Below are 19,030 nucleotides of genomic sequence, written 5' to 3' on the forward strand. Positions count from 1 at the left end.
AAGCTCAGGTCCTTGTCTCAATCTACATCTACACTACCTATGGGCGAACTAGAATCAGACTCAGCAGCGATCCCCCTCGTCTCTCCTTACCGGATGTCTACATTCTCCGGCCATGACGCGTCTTCAATCCCGCCCAAAGTCCATCGATCCGAACCCGCCCTCAGTGCAGACCCATCTCTCCAAACTAAACCTCAGATATCCCTATCCGAGTCGTTACCTGGTGGAACGGAAACCACAAGCACGGGATGGGAGGGCCTGCGGTCTACTCTCCGAGTATTGCATAGTGCCATTGAGACATTCCCCCCACTCCAATCGGCAATTGGTTCTTTGGTTGGCTGTCTAGGCCTTTTTGAGGTTTGGTTCCGATTCCAAGTACTTATGAGCTGGTGTACTGATATTAAGCTTTTAGACCGCTTTCAAGAATCAACAAAGTCAAGATGATCTAGCAGCGGAACTTCGGCAAAGTGTAGTATTTCTGACACAGTATCTTCAAGATCCGCAGTCGGCACATATGGTTGGCGCAATTAACGGTATATCCAAGTAGGCAGCCCAACCCAGCATTACGTTAGGGTAATTGATCATTCCGGCTACTTAAGAAACATTGACAAAGAGCTCAAATCAATCATCGAATCTCAAGAGCAAAGTAAAGGAAAACAGATTGTTGCAGCTAAGCATAACGAAGACCTATTGTTGAGGGATTACAGGCGAATAGAGAATTTATTTCGTCGACTACAGGTGAGTGGTGGTTATATGAAGCTTGGATGCATATTTAAAGTACATAGATCGAAGTCAGCATGAGTGCATGGAGCGTTGCGCATGAACATCTCGTGGTGAGACTAAATCTCCTTCCCTTTGAAGTTTATATTTTTCATTCCTAGTTTGTAGGTCACTCGACTTGAGAATTTGACTCCAGCTAAACTGGCTGCCTATGACTCGACCCATGGCACAGAAGTCAACCGTCGTACTTGCACAAAGAACACGAGAGAAATGATTTTGCATGACTTGAATCATTGGTCTGACGACACGGATGCTAAACGAATATATTGGATGAATGGTATGGCTGGTACTGGTAAAACAACAATTGCGTGTAGCCTGGCTCAAGCGCTCGAAGCCCGCGGTCAACTAGGAGGTAGCTTCTTTTGCTCTAGAGCATCCCCCGAGTGTCGAGACGCTAATCGGATCGTACCAACCATCTCGTACCAATTGGCTCAGTACTCGACTCCGTTCCGTGCAGCATTGTTTCAAGTCCTTGACGAAGATCCCGACGTTGGTTCCCGAAACATCACCTCGCAGTTCGAAAGGCTTCTGAGAAATCCGTTGATGGAATCGAGGAATCAACTAATAGGCAATGCTGTAATCGTGATCGACGCACTCGATGAATGCGAGAGCCCAAGTGCTGTCAAACTCGTCTTGGAAGCACTACTGAAGTGTACATCTGGCCTTCCGATCAAGTTCCTTGTCACGAGCCGGCCTGATCCAAGGATCTACGATAAAATATCCCAAAACAGCCACCCTCAAGGCATGATGCATTTGCACGAGATTGAACACTCTATAGTTCGAGCAGATATTGAATTATACTTGAAGGAAGAGCTTTCAGATATGGCGCCTAAGGAATCTCAAATCCTCCAACTGAGTAATCTTGCCGGTAACCTGTTCATATATGCGGCCACTGCGGTCCGATATATTCAACCCGATGATGTGTTTGTAGACTCGGAAGACCGACTTGAAAATGTTCTCAACACCCAGCTTGCGTCCACTAAGAGGCTCGCAGACCTCGACAATTTATACAGGGCAATACTCGTCACAGCACTCAAGAACGAAAAGCTCGAAAAGGAGGAAGCTCTACGCATCCAACTTGTTTTATGGACTGTCGTTTGCTCAAGAGAGCCAATGGATATAAACACAGTCACCATGCTAGTCGACAAGGGCGAAACAAAGCACATTTTCACAGCGCTCAAACCACTTCGGTCCGTATTGCATATGTCAGAAGCTACTGGACTAGTGTCGGCGTTACATGCTTCCTTTTCCGACTATATACTTAATCGGGAACGGGCAAATGAATTCTTTTGTGATAAAGAGGCTCATCATCTGGTCCTTGCTTCTCGGTGCTTTGATATAATGAGCGCTACCTTACGCTTTAACATTTGTGACCTGGCTTCATCCTTTGTCCCTGATTCTGCTGTTCCGAACCTTGAAATGCACGCGACTGCCCGGATATCTTCACCTTTATTTTATGCTTGCCGTTATTGGGGAGATCATTTTGTTCTTGCTTCCGAATCCGGGAAAATAGGGCAGAAACTGAGCGAATTCCTGACGCACCGGCTTCTTTTCTGGATGGAAGCTATGAATCTGAAGAACTGCCTAAAAGCGGGTCTTTTGGTACTAGTGGGTGCTCAAAAGCGGATCATGGTACGTAAAACTAGAGTATTGAAGATGGATGGTGTCTGATGCATTTCATCAGACTTGTCGCGAATATCGAAGCTGTCGAAGAAGTATCGCCGATGCTCACACCTTCCTCACCCGAATCGTTGCTACCCCAATTGTGCAGTCGACCCCACACCTATATATCCGCGTTTCAGTTCTGTCCAAGATCCAGCTCCGTATTCAATAATTACGAGGGCATGATACAAGAACGCATGAACGTGAGCGGAACCGCCATGATGCGACGTGATACAGCGCCTCTAGCAATATGGAGTACCGAGCATGGCCTCAATTGCTTCGTACTCTTTCCAGACGGCACTCGCATTGCCTCTGGCTCGTCTGAGGGTACTATAAGTGTCTGGGATACAGCCAATGGGACACTCGTTGTTGGACCAACTGAGCCTCGTGGTCACAGCGTCCTCGCGATAGGAGTTTCGCCTGATGGTCAGCTAATCGCGGCCGGATATGAGGATGGCACCGTATCTACTTGGAATACAACAACCGGTTCGCCAGTATCCGGACCATTTAATGGCCACTTTGACAGCGTATTAGCGGTGACATTTTCCCACGACAATATGCGTATTTTCTCTGGATCTAGGGATCATACTATACGAATTCGGAATGCATTCACTGGTGTCCTCACTACTGGGCCTCTCGAAGGGCATGCCGGCAGTGTCCATTCTATTTCAGTGTCACCTGACGGTAAACTTATCGTTTCGGGTTCGGCCGACTACAGCATCCGTATCTGGAACTCGATTGATGGAACACCAATAGGGATTCCTCTAGTGGGGCACAGTGGCACCGTGTGGTCTGTCCAGTTTTCTCCCGACGGTACCAGCATAGTCTCAGGGGCGGACGACAATCTCGTAGTGGTGTGGGATGTAAGCGACAGACAATCCATCTCTGTACGGTCAAAGCTCGAGGGACATGAAGAAGGCGTTGTATGCGTGGGGTTCTCTCCGGGTAACGAATATATCGTGTCTGGTTCATACGACGGTACCATCCGTACGTGGGATGCCATCAATGGTGTCCTGATTTCCGGTCCGTTTGAAAGGCGCAATATAGGCTTCCGTTCTGTAGGCTTTTCTCCTTATGGCACCTGGTTTTATTCCGGTTCTTCCGACGGCACAATTTGTCTCTGGGATGCTACCTCCAGAGCCATTCTGGACGGATTCCCTCGTGGCCACACTAGGAGCGTAGAATCAGTCCAGTTTTCGTTAGATGGTACGCATATCATCTCTGGTTCCGAGGACCATACTATATGTGTGTGGGACTCTCGCGAAGGCAATTTGGCGGTTGGGCCATTCAGGGGGCATACGGCTGGTGTGATATCAACCGCGCTATCTCCCGACGGTACTCGAATAGTATCTGGTGCATTTGATCGAACTATCTGCATATGGGATTCGGCAGACGGTAGACTCCTGCTTGGCCCGTTTCGGGAGCACAAAGATTGGGTAAAATGTGTGGAGTTTTCGCCCGATGGCGCCTCTTTTGTCTCATGTTCAGACGATGGGACTATATGCGTGTGGGATACGATGCGAGGCGTTCCGCTTGTGGGGCCATTTAGGCAGCATAACAGTAGCGTGCGCTCCGTAGGATTCTCGCCTGATGGTGCATGCCTGGTTTCCGGGGCTTCCGACGGTACCATTTGTATATCGGACTCGGCCACAGGGAAGCTACTGCACGGCCCATTCAAAAGGCATAGCGACTGGATCAGCTCCGTGTCATTCTCTCCCGATGGCCGATTCATTGCTTCTGGCGCTGGGGTCAAAGACCGCACCATCTGTATCTGGAGTGCGGATGGTGAAATGTTGATGTGTGGTCCACTACGGGGCCATGAAGGCGGAGTGTTGGCGGTGTCGTTTTCTTCTGATAGCCAGCGAATCGTTTCCAGCTCGGACGACCGTACTATCCGAGTGTGGGACACACAAAGTGGCGACCTCATATTTGGGCCACTCAAAGCACATCATCAAAGCGTTCGCTCCGTTCGTTTCTCACCCGACGGTACTCGCATCGTGACCGGCTCCCGTGACCAAACTATACGCATACATGATATCGAACACTCTAGCGATCACAGCGATGCCCTGAACGGGATATGGGAGATAACGGATGATGGCTGGTTCAAAAACGAGAAAGCGCAACTCCTTTTCTGGGTCCCTCCGGAGATCAGGCGTTCGTTTCCGAGGCCATACAACCCATTGACTATTGGTCCAGAAGGATCGATTCAAGTTGACTACAGTCGACTGCGCCTAGGAGTGAATTGGCAAGAGTGCTATAAACCCAACTAATTGGGGATCCGCCTTTTCTTTGCAGGAATAGTACTTTCGTGTTTCGATGCTCGATGAGGTGTTTATTCATTCACAAGATTTCGTAGAGGGGTTCCCTGATCTTACCAGCAATCAAAGTGTGCTTGATGTCTTGTGGTTCTTTCTACATTTAGTCGCGATAACATGAATATCGGTCATGAAAATCCTCTATAAATGTGTCCTATTTGTTCACTATCTTCCTGTGCATTCCAATGTACGAGGTTATTAATTATGTAGCTATCGTAGAGCCAGTTTGTCACTGCTACCAGTTTCTGTATTCAAACTTACATATGCATCTTCGTTGATTTTAGATAACAATAGCCTGCCAAGTGGTCCCCACGCTTTTGTTAACATTGGTGATATTATTCTCCACGTCTTCACTTGTCTCTTGAGGGAGGAGTTAGGATGAAACCCTAGCACTAAAGCAACAAATCACCCGAGTCTGGCTTGTTAATTACTGGAAAGCAACACCCAAACCAATCAAACCCCCTAAAAAAGGTACTCAACGTCACTGTACAAGGTTATAATGCTGAAAATCAGTGCGTGTGTTTAAGTGAGAATTGAGCTGAAATCAAGATCAATACATACTGATTTTAGGTATCAATTCTTCCATAGTCTGATTCATGCTGAGGGAGGCACACTAACATTGTAATTTTCAGACCATATCCTACTGAAAAAAGGGATCTTTTACTGATGTACTGATTTTCAGGATCTTATCACACCACAGTGGCGTCAACAACACAACTTCAAAAATCTCTCCGCATACCAATCTCTCAAACAATCAAGGTAGACCAAATTTTTGATAAATAATCCTAAAACAGCTTGTTATTGTATTTGACCAACATGGAAAAGCAATGAATGCTAGTGCCAGTGCTGTGGTTGGATGTTTTGCAATGAGACCTGCAGAGACTCAAAATAGCAACTTAGCCGGGGCATGTAACAAGCCATGTCACAACCACTTTTTCTTTGGATTCATATTTTGAGGGCTACATAGAAACAAGACAAACCACTCTGATAGTTACATAAGGGGGGGGGCAGGGAAGGAAATTAGAACACAAAATCACAGACAATAGTTAAACCATTACCAAAGGGTCAGCTTGCACTGGTCTATCCAGGTTCCTCATGTCTCCATGGTGTGGCCATGGATGGGGGGTTGGGCTGCCCCCTGAGCTTGTTGGGGTTGGGGTTTTGGGCTTGACTATCAATGTTTGACAGTGACTGGGTTGCCAAAGATGAAAATGGGGTCTTGAAGAGACAGTGAGCAACAGAGCTATCAGGACCTTCAACCATAAGAATGATCAAAGAGTGAGTGCTGGAGATGTTTGCAGGATTGCAGATCCATCAAGCAGGCCTAGGATTGGTAATGTCACACATCACAGGGTTACAAGCAAGAGAGATGTCTACATCAGCCTCAGAGAAGACCAGGGCTTCAACCAAGAGGCAGGCTAGTATACTGAAAACCAGAAACCTGGTCCAGTGCTTGTCAATAAACATGACCACAGAATCTGCAAGTCTGAGAGAATTGCAAATCCCAGGACAGAGGTCCAGGAGGGTGGCATCAGGCCTGCCAGGTGGAAATGAGACAATGATGTTGTTGCTCTTGTTCCAGTGAGCCCTTAAAATGACAACCCTAGTGTGGGTGGGATGGATGTCCAGTATGCTAGAGATCCATTTGAAAAGGTTGGGCTGAGACATGCTGTGCACTTCCTGAAGAGGCTTCCTGCTGAAGCAAACAACCAGTTGAGCACAGTGGCAGCTTCCTTAGCTGCCCTGTGGCCTGGAACACAGCAAGTGGGCTTACAAGGGTGTTAAACTCCTGGGAATCATACCATTAGAATTGCCATATTTTTTAGATATTTTGAGTATTTTTTACAAACTCTTTATTCTTACTTTTTGTCATGAATCTCACCTCCTGACATGGCTATGTGTTGTCTGTTGCTTTCTCCTTCCCCCTAGTGCATGTGTCTAGGGAACTCATGTACATCTCATCTGTACCCACCTGATCTGTTTGTATGTTTCCTGTCTTCCTTATTTATGTTCTTCTCACTTCTCTGCTCCCTTCTTGCACTTAGTCCAGACTTACTCTGCTCTAAGCACTTCTATATTGCTTATCTTGGTGTGCACCAGCCCAGGTTACTGTGCAGAGCTTCTGAGCCATGTGCTCCATCTTCCTTCTCAGTTGTATGGCCCAGATTCTGTCCCTTCTCATGTAGTTACCCCTTTTTCCACTTTGTTATAAAAGAAGACTTTGAATTGGCTTGGAGACCCCAAGAACAATCCACCTTGTCAATTTCCCACTTCCTTACCTGTGTGAATTGTCCCACTATCTCACAACAGTCATTTCATTCTTGGTTGTGACACTTTTCAAGTCATGTGATCTTGATGCTTGGCAAGAAACAGGTGCTTATATGTGCCAAGTCCTGCCAAGGTGCTGCACCAAGACCACATGACACTTCTGCACTGTTACACCCTTGACAATTACACCGTTGGAATTGCCTGATTTTTTAGATATTTTTACTATTTTTACAGACTTATTCTCTTTACCTTTTTGATCACATGATCTTGGTGCTTATCACACCAAGATGCTGTGCCAAGATCCCATGCCAAGAGCACTTAGATACCATCCACACTTCTGAACTGCCTGCAGCATGCTTCTATCTATCTTTAGGGCTTCTTTTCCCACATCTTATCAACTTGTAAATAGTTATCACTTGTGTATATATACTAGCAGGGAGAAAAAGTTTGGAAATGCTGTCACATGATGGCCCAGAATTTGTACAATACATCTTACTATGTCTTGCAAACACAGTCAAGAGCTCCCTGTGACTCATCAAGCTCAAATAATTACACTACACAATGAGGGCAATTCATATCCTGAAATATTTGCAAAAACTGGTGTTCCCCCATCTGTGGCATGCAAAACTGTTAACATTGGGAAACATATGGCACCCTTGCCTCCTTGCCTCATTCTGGCTGCCCACACAAATTCTCACCTCAATTGTGCTGTCTAGTCATTTGTACCCTCCTTTGCCATTGTTTCAAGCCATATTCATCTATTGCTACTAGAGTTGGTAATGGCCTTACTGCTGTGCAAGTCAAGTACATTGCCCAGAGCCAGCGCTACTGCCAGTATGTTGCACACCAAAAGCCATTCTTAGATAAGCAAAAGGTCCTAAAGCGTCTAGAATGGGCTTGTGTGAACTGGTTTAGGAACTGGGATGAAGCCATTTGGACTGACAAGCTCCAGTTGGGGACTGGCAATCACTCAGTTCACCCAATGGTCACCCAGAAACCTGGAGAGGCTTATCTCCTGGAATGCCTAGCCCCAACCTTTCAAAGTGGCTGTGAAGCATTAATGGTATGGGGGTGTATCTCCCATGGGTATAAGGGGCCACTTATCCAACTGGAGATGGCTCCCTGGCTGCAATTGCATAATGGGAGGTGGAGGGGGGGAGGGTTCAACTTGGAAGGATATGTTATGCAGGTCCTAAATGGTCCACTTAAGGACTTCATTGCACAGATGGAGAAAGTCAAGGGACATAGGATGCTAGTAGTTGAAGATGGGGCCCTGGCACACCAAGGAAAGCTAGCCAAACAGGCTTGTGAAGAACTTGGTATTAAACACATTGCACACCCCCCAAGTTCACCAGACCTAAACCCAATAGAACCATTATGGATGGAACTTAAGCAACATGTGTACAGTACCCCTGGGGCCCAAAGAAGTCTTGAGCACCTTTGGAATGCCACTGAAGCTGCCTGGAAATCCTTCACAGCAGATGATATCAACAAGTACACACAGAAAATGCCATCTTGGGTAACAGCTTTAGTTAAGTCAAAGGGACTCCCAACAAAGTTCTAACACTTGTTTGTCTCTCCTACTGTATTTTAACCAATGTATTTCCTGTTTCTATATACTACATTCATACAGCCAGGGGAGAGCAAGTTTTCTTTTAGTGGCCAAATCACATGCCATTTCCAAACTTTTTTCCTCTGCTAGTACAGCAGGGAAATTGCTTGGAAACACCAAGTCAATTTTGCCTTGTCTACCTATCAGATAGGTCTCAGAAGATCAACAGTAGCTTAGGACCTTAAGTCCTTTTACTAACCCAGTAGCTCAACCCCTTACAGGGCCTTACCCAATCAGTAGTATAGTTGCCACTGGCCTTAGGCCCCTTCCCATTGTAGATACATCCCCACTCATTGCCTTATGCAGTTTTTTCTAGTAGTTAGCCTAGCTTAGTCAGCAGTGTTGTATAGTAGTACAGCCATAAGTGACTGCCACTAGCAAGTAACCCACCTTACAGTGTGGTTACAACATGCAGTCCTCAACCACTTCTTATTTGATACACAATTTGTCCTTACATATTTGTAAATAATTCAGCTCTTGTGTATATGAGCCACAGGGATATTGCTTGGAGTCCCCAAGTCAATTATACCTTGTCTCTTGCCACAGACAGGTCATCAGCAGTCAGCAGTTAGAGTTGGGTCCTTACAACCCTTTACTTACTATTAGCTTACCAGTAGTCAACTTATCACCAGTCTTAGGCCCTTCCACACCACAGACCACCCCTTCCACATTGCCATAAGCAATCCCCTCCATAGTTTAGCCTTAGATAGAAGATTTCAGTGTAATAGTTATGGCTGTAAGCACCCATACCAGCAAGTAGCCAGCCTCACACCTAGGTTACAACAAGGGGATAGAGACAGGTGCAATCCAAGGAGCCAGAGCCACCCAGGGGGTGGATGTATGGTGCAACATAGCAGGCTTAGGTGGCACCAGAGCCTATATGTTCTGTGCAGTTGCCTCTGCATAGGACTTGACCAGAGAGGTTGAGGTGGTAGCAGCACCATGGCACACATTGAGGCAAGGCTGACTCATGCAAAGCTTGCAGGATGCAATCATCCTGCCAACACAATTTACCTCATCCACTAAAACCATCCAAAGTTGGCTTGGAGTGGACTCAGCATTCTGCAGGGGGAGCTGGGTAGGTCAGAAGTCTTCAAGGGGAGTGAGCAGGGCCTAAGGATAGTGTCATAAGCCATATCTGGAAGGGTTATTACCATATATATCCACTGTCAAAGATGTATATAGTATATATGATGCACAGTGATATATTAATAATATAAGTTGCTGGGGGACATTGCACTCCCCCTGCCCCCCTGGCTGCAGGCCAATGTTAAGGCCTGTTGTTGTAGACACACTCAATACCAGGGAATTTATTCCCATTTTCTCAAATTTGAACAAAGGCAATTGGACAACATTTTTGATCACATGACATTGGTGCTTATATCATACACTAAGCACCAAGCCACATCCCCTTCTGTCCTTATTTAGCACACATAGCCACCTCCACCTATGATGTCATCATGATACATCAGTGACATGTATGCATGAGTAAGTCCAACTGCAGAACAGGGTTCTTATTGGATATAGGATTGGATATAGTGTATTTGTAATTAGCTCACCTCTGTAATATATAAGGAGGCCAACCAACCATGGTAACACCCAGGTTGATTACCTCTTGTTGCACTCTACATTGTACAAGCCCTTACAGGCAGTAACTACTTAGATACAACACCTTAAGCATTGACTCTGCTGTACTTACCTAGCCCACCATTGCCCTTAAGGCCTTGGTCATTGTAGGATAGTTGTTTGACATTGTAGGGTAGATAGTCACTGCCTTAAGCAGTTTGCCTTTGTATCACATACAGCTGTAAGTGCCTGCACCCTTGATGTCCTTACAGACGTCTAGGACACCTGTGGGCAAGGTCTGAATAATATATATTATAGAAGAGATCATGTCATCCCCCCCCTCCTCAATCTGGAGTAGTTCAGTATAGTATTTGATAAAGGACTGGAAGGGGGAGGTCATGTGACCTGGACTTAGAGAATATCACTAAGTCCAGCAATGTTGACCATGTTATGTATCACATAATATTTCATTTACAGCTCACCATCCACTATAATCTGCATATATCTGACTTTCTGATTTTAATGGCCATTTGTCTCCTATTTTCCATTATTCCTGTCATTACTCTATGTAATGCTCATGTTAACTGTATGTGTTACATATTGTTCAATAAAACTCCTTTTGCTTGTTCTAACACTGCCTGTCATGTGCTCATAAAATAAGATCTCATGGAGATATTAGCTTCACAAGATTCTATCTATGTGGCTCAAGTACCTTACTAATCATTATATTTATATCTTTACATCTAGCTCATCACATGACTAGCTCTAACTTGGGAAATGAACCTTATTCCTAGCTTAGTTGAGTCATACCTCTCATGAGATTACTAAGGTTCTCCTTATCTAGTAATTTCTAGTGGCACTGCAAATCCAGCTTATGAGTCATTCTGCTTGCCACCAGAATGACTCACACTAATGACTCACTCTAAGTGCTCATTGGCTGCCAAGCATTTCTTGATAGACTGAGTCATGTATTTAGATGTTTCTATTTCTAACTAATTGCAGTTCAACCCAAGAGCAGTCAAATTCCATCCTAGTCATATCTGTGCCTTCCCACCCACCAATCAAAGTCTTAGGAAGCACAGTCCTAAGCAAGTCATACTCATACTCTGACCAGGTGAATGACTCAGTAACCTTGCCACTCTAGGGTATAAAAGGGGACTCTTGCATACCCTTGGAGGGCACCACCTACTTTACTCCACCTTACTGTTACTGTTGACCGTCACTCTTGGGTTTGGGCTTGCCTGCCTCAATTGCATGATATATTGTGCCTCAAGATTTCAAATAACTTAAACTTGTATAAGTGGATCTCCCAAGTACCCATAGCGTGGAAAGGTAGTAGACCTGATACAGAGTTCTTAGGTTAAGTGAACAGAGGGCAATCATCCTTAAAGAAGGATATATACTAAGTAACCAGTTAGTTCCTGCAACTAGGAGTGAAACTTAAATAACTATCTCTGCCAAAGGGAACCTGAGCCAGTACTCTTGCTCTTACAGAAATACTTACTAAGACACTTTACACTGAGAAAGGATATATCTGTAGTTGATTGTATTCAAGATAGCTAGACCCAGAGAACCCTAAAGAAGCTACTTGTTTACTTAGCTTGGAAATTGGGAAATCTTCCAACACAGACTCTGCTCAGCACCAGAGTCTCAACCTCTTTTCCCCCAATTTACAACAGACCATAAGTCTCTTATATGTGGGAACCCAGAGGTCCTGAGTGTATAAATGCAAGTATATGCGTGCTTGCAGTCATGTTCATGTGCAACATGAGTGTGTTGGAGGCTTGACTAGGTTAGGATTCATGGAAAGGAATGGAGTGGGTCATGACAGATAGCCACCAATGTGGGACAACCATTGTTTGCAGTGGGAGTCAGCAGGATGACCAGCAAAGAATGCCTTGGGAGGGACAAAGGTTGGGAGGGCCTTCTCAAACCCCAGGAAATATGGTTTATAACCAGATGAGATAGGTTTACCAGCAGCATGGGGCTCATTTCTAAGTAGACAGGGTAGAATGGCAAGTGGGAACAAGATAGGGCTATAAGAGCTAAAGTTTGAAATGGCACTGGTGAGTTGCTGTCCTAGAGACAGTCACATGACCAGTACAAGTAGTTGCATGCAGGCCCAAGCCCAAATTTGGGGGGTGGCAGGTGTAATCATGGGTTGTTTTTACACCCTAGACAATTACACCACCAGGCTCACCTGAATTTTCTGATATTTTTACTTTTTTTTACAAACTTCATATCTTCACTTTTTTGATCACATGATCTTGGAACTTGTTAAGCCAAGATGCCATGCCAAGGGCAACTAGATAACAAACACACTTCTGTGCAGTCTGCAGCACAATTCTCATTTCACATTTTACTTCTTTCTCTCACACCTTATCTATTTGTAATTAGTAGACCTTGTGTATATATATAACAGGGAAATTGCTTGGAGTCACCAAGTTGATTTTACCTTGTCTATCATCACAGACAGGTATCTAGTAAGTCAGCAGTAGTTGTTAGGGCCTTATAGCCCTTTCACTTGATTGCAGTAGCAGTAGTACTAGTAGCTTTGGCCTTAGGCCTGTCCATACCATAGAAATCTCCTCCCACACTGCCTTAAGCAGTCACCCAGTAGTATAGGCCTAGATAGTAGATCTTGCACTGTAGTAGTACAGCCATAGGCACCTACCACCAGCAAGTAGCCCACCTTACAGTAGGGTTACAACAGTTGTTGGCAGAAGAATAATATGGCTCTATGGCTTAGTGGTCAAGCTGGTTCAATTCCAGCTAATTCTATTTCCTCTGTTTCTGATAAGTGGTGAGGTATAAGAGCCTGTCATGACCCAAGAGGCATGAACACAGATACCCTATTATTCTATCATCTTTTTTTTTTTATCTATTTTTACGAATTATATGCACTAGGGGATGTTCCCAACATGACCACAGGCCATGCAGGACTCCCCTGGCAGAGCAATCAACATGGAATGTGAATGGTTCCTTTGTTTAGCATGTCTGCTTTGTCCTCTGGTTACTTAGTTACCACATGTCCTTAGTTGCATTGTTCTATTGTTCTTTTAGTTACCCATACCTTTGTAGTATGTCTTCCATGGTTCTCCTTTGTACTTTACAGTTCCCTTGTTCTGTATGATGTATATAATGAAGGGAGAGTTCTGGAATTCAGACCAGAACTTGACCTCCTGTCAATCTACTGACTACCCTCCCCACTCTCCTGCTCTACTCTAAGGGGTCTTGTGCCATATTTGGCAAGTAAACTCTCTCTCTAAAGTGTTGGTTGCAGTCTTCTGCTTATCCCCAAAGCCAGCACTGCCTCTTTAGGCATCTATCTCATTCTTTATTAGTCAGACTCTGACAAGCCTGGAAAGGCCATATATAATATACCTTAAGAACTCTTTTGAGTTGTGCTGTACACTATGGTGTGATAAGATCTTGAAAATCAGTACATCAGTAAATGACATCTTTTTTTGGTATAATTTGGCCTGAAAACTACAATGTCAGTATGCTTTCCTCAGTACAGATCAGGCTAAGGGAGAATTGATATTTAAAGTTAGCATATATTGGCCTTGATTTCAGTTTACTTCCTATTTAAATACATGTTCTTATTTTCAGTATTCTAACCTTGTATAGTGGTAGAAAGCATAGCTTTCTACTGCACATGTACTAAGTGACTTGACACTTGACTTGATTACTGCAATGATGTAACATATTAGATTATGCTATTATTCACAAGACATTTCTACACACCCCCTTAAGCAAGTATCATAAACCAAGGAAAATAGAATTAGCTGTAATTGAACCAGCATGACCACTAGCATCACAACCAAGAGAAAACTAGTTAACTGTGAGAGAAGTGAGGATTTACACAATTAGGAATGGTGGAATCAACAAGGTGGATTGTTCTTGGGGTTTCCAAGGCAATTTGCAGTCTTCTTTTATATCAAGCAAGAAAAGGGGGTAAATACATGCAAGCAAGTGGCTCCTGGGCCATACAACTCATGGAGAAGTGTGAGCACATGTCTAAGAAGCACTGCATGAGATAGTGGACTGTTGCACAGCCAGATAAGCAGGATAGAAACACTGGGAGCAGGATAAGTTTGGACTTGGTGCAAAAAGAAGTGGAGAAAGAGAGAAGACAGGAAACACAGAAGATCAGAACAAGCCAAAAAGACAAGATGGATACAGATCAAGCAGGGGGTGCATTCTCTAAGTACAGGGTATCAAGGAACTGGAGAGCAAACAGGCCAGTACCCATGTCAGGAGGTGAGGCTCATGACAACTAAGCCATAAAGCCCTAATAATCCTCTGCAGACAACCACACCTGAAACTGCCTAATTGGGATTAGGCCAGCATGCAATCACTTGTACTAGTCTGTTTAGACCATGTCTACAACAGCAAGTTAAGTGTAGATACATTTATAAATGAGCTTTTACATTCAGTCAAATTCCAAAACCAATGGCTGTTCCTATACTTTGCTTTATAATGCTCAGTTATATAGCTATTAGTAGTTGTTGTAGACACACATATACCAAGGGAATTTATTCCCATTTTCTCGAATTTAAACAAAGGCAATTGGACTACATTTTTGATCACGTGACATTGGCGCTTATATCATACGCTAAGCGCCAAGCCACGTCCCCATCCGTGCTTAATCAGCATATGTAGCCACCTCCACCTATGACATCATCATGACACATCAGTGACACGTATGCATGAGTAAGGCCAACTGTGGAGCAGGGTTCTTATTGGTTATGGTATTGCATATATTGTATTTGTAATTAGTCCTACCTTGTAATATATAAGGAGGCCAACCAACCATGGTAACACCCAGGTTGATTACCTCTTGTTGCATCCCCTATACTGTACAAGGCTTTAGGCCAGTAACTACTAAGTCCCCTACCTGTACTTGTTGCCTTAAGCAACTTCCTCATTGTAGATACATAGCTTGCCATTGCCATAAGGCCTTGGTTGTTGTACTTAGGTAGTTAGTTGTTGTAGGTAGCATTGTCACCGCCTTATGCAGGTTTACTTAGTTCCATACAGCCACAAGCGCCTGCTGCCTCAACACCCCTTACAGACGTCTAGGACAGTAGTTGATTAAGTTGATTTGGTTAGTCAACTTTGTCCTCAATTGATGCACCTGTTGCTTTGCCTATAATAGGTTGCATAATGTACCTAAAATGAGGAGCAGATAAAGCTTTAGTAAAAGCATTAGTTGTGGATATGCCATTTCTCCATTAATCTGTACTTATTTAATTAATTGTACAAGTCAAGCTAAGGTGAATAAAGTGAGATAAAGATGCAAACTAGGGTTCTCAAGGTCCCTCTCTCTGATCAAAACCTTTGCATGACCTCTAAGCCTCAGGAATACCCTCAATGTGCAATATCTTCTGCATGTATGCTGTTTTCTCACTCATTTAAATACATATAAATTCAGCTGAGTAGATAAACAGTAACTACCAATATTTTTCCTGTTTGTAGTATTCATTATACAGTATTCTATCTTGTGGCTACACACAGAAATATTCAGGGTCCCCTCCTGTTGCATAGGCAAGTGCCCCAGCACTTAATTGGCACTTAAATGCCAACGCACTAAATGCGCCTTTTCTCAATCACCTGGGCATCCCACACTGCTGAATTGCTTGCAGTTAGGTGTGCCTGCTTGTGTGCTCCAGAATGCCAGCTCAAACAATCAGAATGGACAACATTTGGCTGTTACACCCTTGACAATTATACCACTGGAATTGTCTATTTTCTCTAATATTTCTATTATTTTTTACAGACTGTTTATTTTCACTTTTTCAATCACATGATCTTGGTGCTTAACATTGCCAAGATGCCATGCCAAGACTTGCCAAGATGCTGTGCAAAGGGCACTTATCATAAGTCCATGCTTCTGTGCAGCCTGCAGCATGCTTCTCTTTCTTCTTTGACCTTCTCTTTCACATGCACAGACCACTTGTAAATTGCTCCCCTTGTGTATAAATACAGTAGGAAAATTGCTTGGACACCCCAAGTCAATTTTACCTTGTCTACCATCCAGACAGGCACCAGTGGTTAGCCAGTAGTTTGGGCCTTAAGCCCTTCACTTATCAGTAATCACTTGGACCTTACAGTCCTTCACTAACAGTAGTCAGCTGGTCCCCAGCCTTAGGCCTGCTTACATTGTAGTTAAATATTCCCAGACCACCTTAAGCAGTACTCAGTAGTAGCCTAGTTAGATTAGTCATCAGTGTCTTGTAGTAATACAGTCACAAGTGCCTGTCCCACTAGCAAGTAACCCACCTTAAAGTGCAGTTACAACATTGAAAATTGACTTCTTGTAGGCTGTGTTTGACAATGAGAGGACTCCCAGTACTAGCACAAGGGAAATACACGTGCTCAGGGCCACCTTGGGGACAGAATAATCAAAAGTCCACCACCCCCACATAGTACCAAATTGCTACAAGGCTGACAAGCTCTAATTGCCTGCATACCACAAGTTTCACCAGAACTCAGTAACTAGCAACCTTAGTCAGCTGAGATACCTGCTTGTAAAAAACCCACTCATATCACAATTGCCAGATCTGTTGATTTGTTGTAGGGGCTATCCAACGCTAGATACTTGAAGCAAAGGTTTAGCATTCACATGTTACATAAAAACTGCTCATAAGTTCTGTCACAGGCACCCACTTTTCCCCGCACTGTTTCTACCATTCCCCCCACACACTCTGGCACCCACCATTCCTACTCTTGCCCCTCCAGTTGCTCCTCTCAATGTTCCCTGGCAGCCCACTCCCAACCGCCCTCTTGCAGCACATCACCCACTCCAGAATACCTGCCAGCTATGGAACCAGAACCAACCCTTAGGATCCTCCTCAATGCAATCAACACCTCTCCCTCCAAGTTGGGTCCCTACAGGACCAAGTTAAGTCTCAAGGCAAGACTATCCAGCAACTCCTTGCTGTATGCAAGGAAACCAACAATCTTGCCAGAGACAAGGACCAGGGACAAGCCAAGCTTGGCCCAGCAGCTGGCCCTTCCACTCCCCCAGACCAACAGGGGGGCCAAGCCAACACTCCTAAAACAGTTAGGTCTTGGAGACAAGGACTTGGAGACCCCTTCCAAGCAATCAGAAGTACAGTTGGATACAATTCAGAGGAAGAAGAAGAGCCAAGGCAAGAAATCAAAAAGGAGCCTTGCAGAGCATCTAGGGGTTTGAGCTCCCTCACCCCATTTGATGAAGCTATGGGCACCAAACACCTCAAAATGGAACTCCCAGACCCTTACAAGGGCAACACCAGGGGATGCAAGGCCACTCAATGGCTAGACCACATGCTGTTGTGGGTGGCACTTCACCAGCACCAGTTTGACAAAGAGGAGCAGATGATTGTGTGGATTCTTTACTGCATGGAAGACAAGGCTGCTAACTGGACCCTCCCTCTTATCAACAACATCATCAAGGGCAAAGGGAGCACCCCTAAGACCATCAAGACCCTTGGACTTCAATTCAAGGAAGCATTTGCGGATCCTGACACTAAAAGAGCCATGGCATGCAAAATTGCCATCCTGGTCCAGACCACCTCTACAGCAGAATATGTCACCAAGTTCCAAAACCTCATTGCAGAGCTTGACTGGAACAAGGAGGTGTATATTGCACAATTAACAAGGGGCCTTCACTGGAAGGTCAAAGAGCTCCTGTCCACCAAGGATAACATACCAGAGGAGTATAAGGCCATTTTTGCAGCTGCAATAAAAATTGACAACATGCACTGCAAGAATGAAGAAAATTGCCCAAAGAAGGTGCACAAGGCCCTGGTCACTGCAACCACCTCCACTACCACCACCCATAGGGTCTGCCTATCCAAGGACCCCAATTACATCACACTGGAGGAACAGGATTGTTACTGCGCAGCTGGTCTGTGTGTAAAATGTGGGTAGAAGGGCCTTGGGATCAAGCAATGCCCTAATGGATAGAAAGCTGTAATCCCTGTAACAGCTAAGGTGGCAGAACTAGAGTTGGGAAAAGACTGAGGCCAAGGATTACCACCAAACCCTTGGTCCCCCCAATCATGCCTGTAGAATCTTTAGAATCTGAGTTTGTATCTATTGCTCTTGATTCAAATAAACACCCCCTTCTATTTGTTGATCTACTAGTGCATGACTTCCCAGTGGAACCCATCAAAACACTCATTGACCCAGGAGCCACCTTGAACTTTATATCCCCTTCTGTTGTTGAAAAATACAAGATTCCAAAAACCCTGTGTCATAGACACATTTGATACCACGGAATGTATTCCAATTTTCTCAAATTTAAACAATAACAAAAGGACAACATTTTTTATCACATGACTTTGGCACTTATATCATACACTAAGCACCTTGCCATGTCCCCCTGCTTGCTTAGCCATCATACATAGCCACCTCCACCTGACGACATCATTATGACACATCAGTGACATGTATGCATGAGTAAGGCTGCACCTGGAGCAGGGTTCTTATTTGATACAGTATTGCATATAATGTATTTGTAATTAGAACTCTTGTATAATATATAAGGAGGCCAACCAACCATGGTAACACCCAGGTCAATTACCTCCTGTTGCATCCCATACACTGTACAAGGACCTTAGGTCCAGTAAATACTTACTCAGTTACTTAGTCACTGCCTTAAGCAGCTTTGTTGTTGTACTTAGATAGTTCCTAGCTGCCTTAAGTAGTCTTGATGTTGTAGTATAGTTGGTTGTTGCCATAGATAGCTCCATTGTTGCCTTAAGCAACCTTACCATTGTAGGCTGCAGCCACAAGTGTCAAGCCCCTCAACATCCTTACAGACATCTAGGACACTCTG

The 19,030-nt window shown here is 44.5% G+C and overlaps 3 protein-coding genes across 3 annotated transcripts; all 3 read left to right on the top strand.

The window, feature by feature from the left end:
- Positions 1 to 39: 39 nt before the first annotated feature.
- Positions 40 to 4,709, top strand: RhiXN_07987 (Vegetative incompatibility protein HET-E-1; the record flags this gene model as incomplete). The annotated part of the gene is made up of 7 exons (XM_043327803.1): positions 40 to 354; positions 410 to 540; positions 597 to 735; positions 783 to 830; positions 886 to 2,409; positions 2,462 to 2,527; positions 2,580 to 4,709. The coding sequence occupies 7 exons, from the start codon at positions 40 to 42 to the stop codon at positions 4,707 to 4,709; spliced, it is 4,353 nt and encodes a 1,450-aa protein (XP_043183188.1).
- Positions 4,710 to 8,004: 3,295 nt separating this feature from the next.
- RhiXN_07988 (DDE superfamily endonuclease) lies at positions 8,005 to 8,586 on the top strand (the record flags this gene model as incomplete). Its single annotated transcript, XM_043327804.1, has 1 exon — positions 8,005 to 8,586. One exon carries the CDS (start codon positions 8,005 to 8,007, stop codon positions 8,584 to 8,586), a length of 582 nt encoding a protein of 193 aa, XP_043183189.1.
- An 8,440-nt stretch (positions 8,587 to 17,026) lies between these two features.
- Positions 17,027 to 18,120, top strand: RhiXN_07989 (Retrotransposon-derived protein PEG10; the record flags this gene model as incomplete). The annotated part of the gene is made up of 2 exons (XM_043327805.1): positions 17,027 to 17,145; positions 17,175 to 18,120. The coding sequence occupies 2 exons, from the start codon at positions 17,027 to 17,029 to the stop codon at positions 18,118 to 18,120; spliced, it is 1,065 nt and encodes a 354-aa protein (XP_043183190.1).
- Positions 18,121 to 19,030: the final 910 nt, after the last annotated feature.

This window comes from Rhizoctonia solani, chromosome 9, assembly GCF_016906535.1.
Source record: "Rhizoctonia solani chromosome 9, complete sequence".
NCBI lineage: Eukaryota > Fungi > Basidiomycota > Agaricomycetes > Cantharellales > Ceratobasidiaceae > Rhizoctonia > Rhizoctonia solani.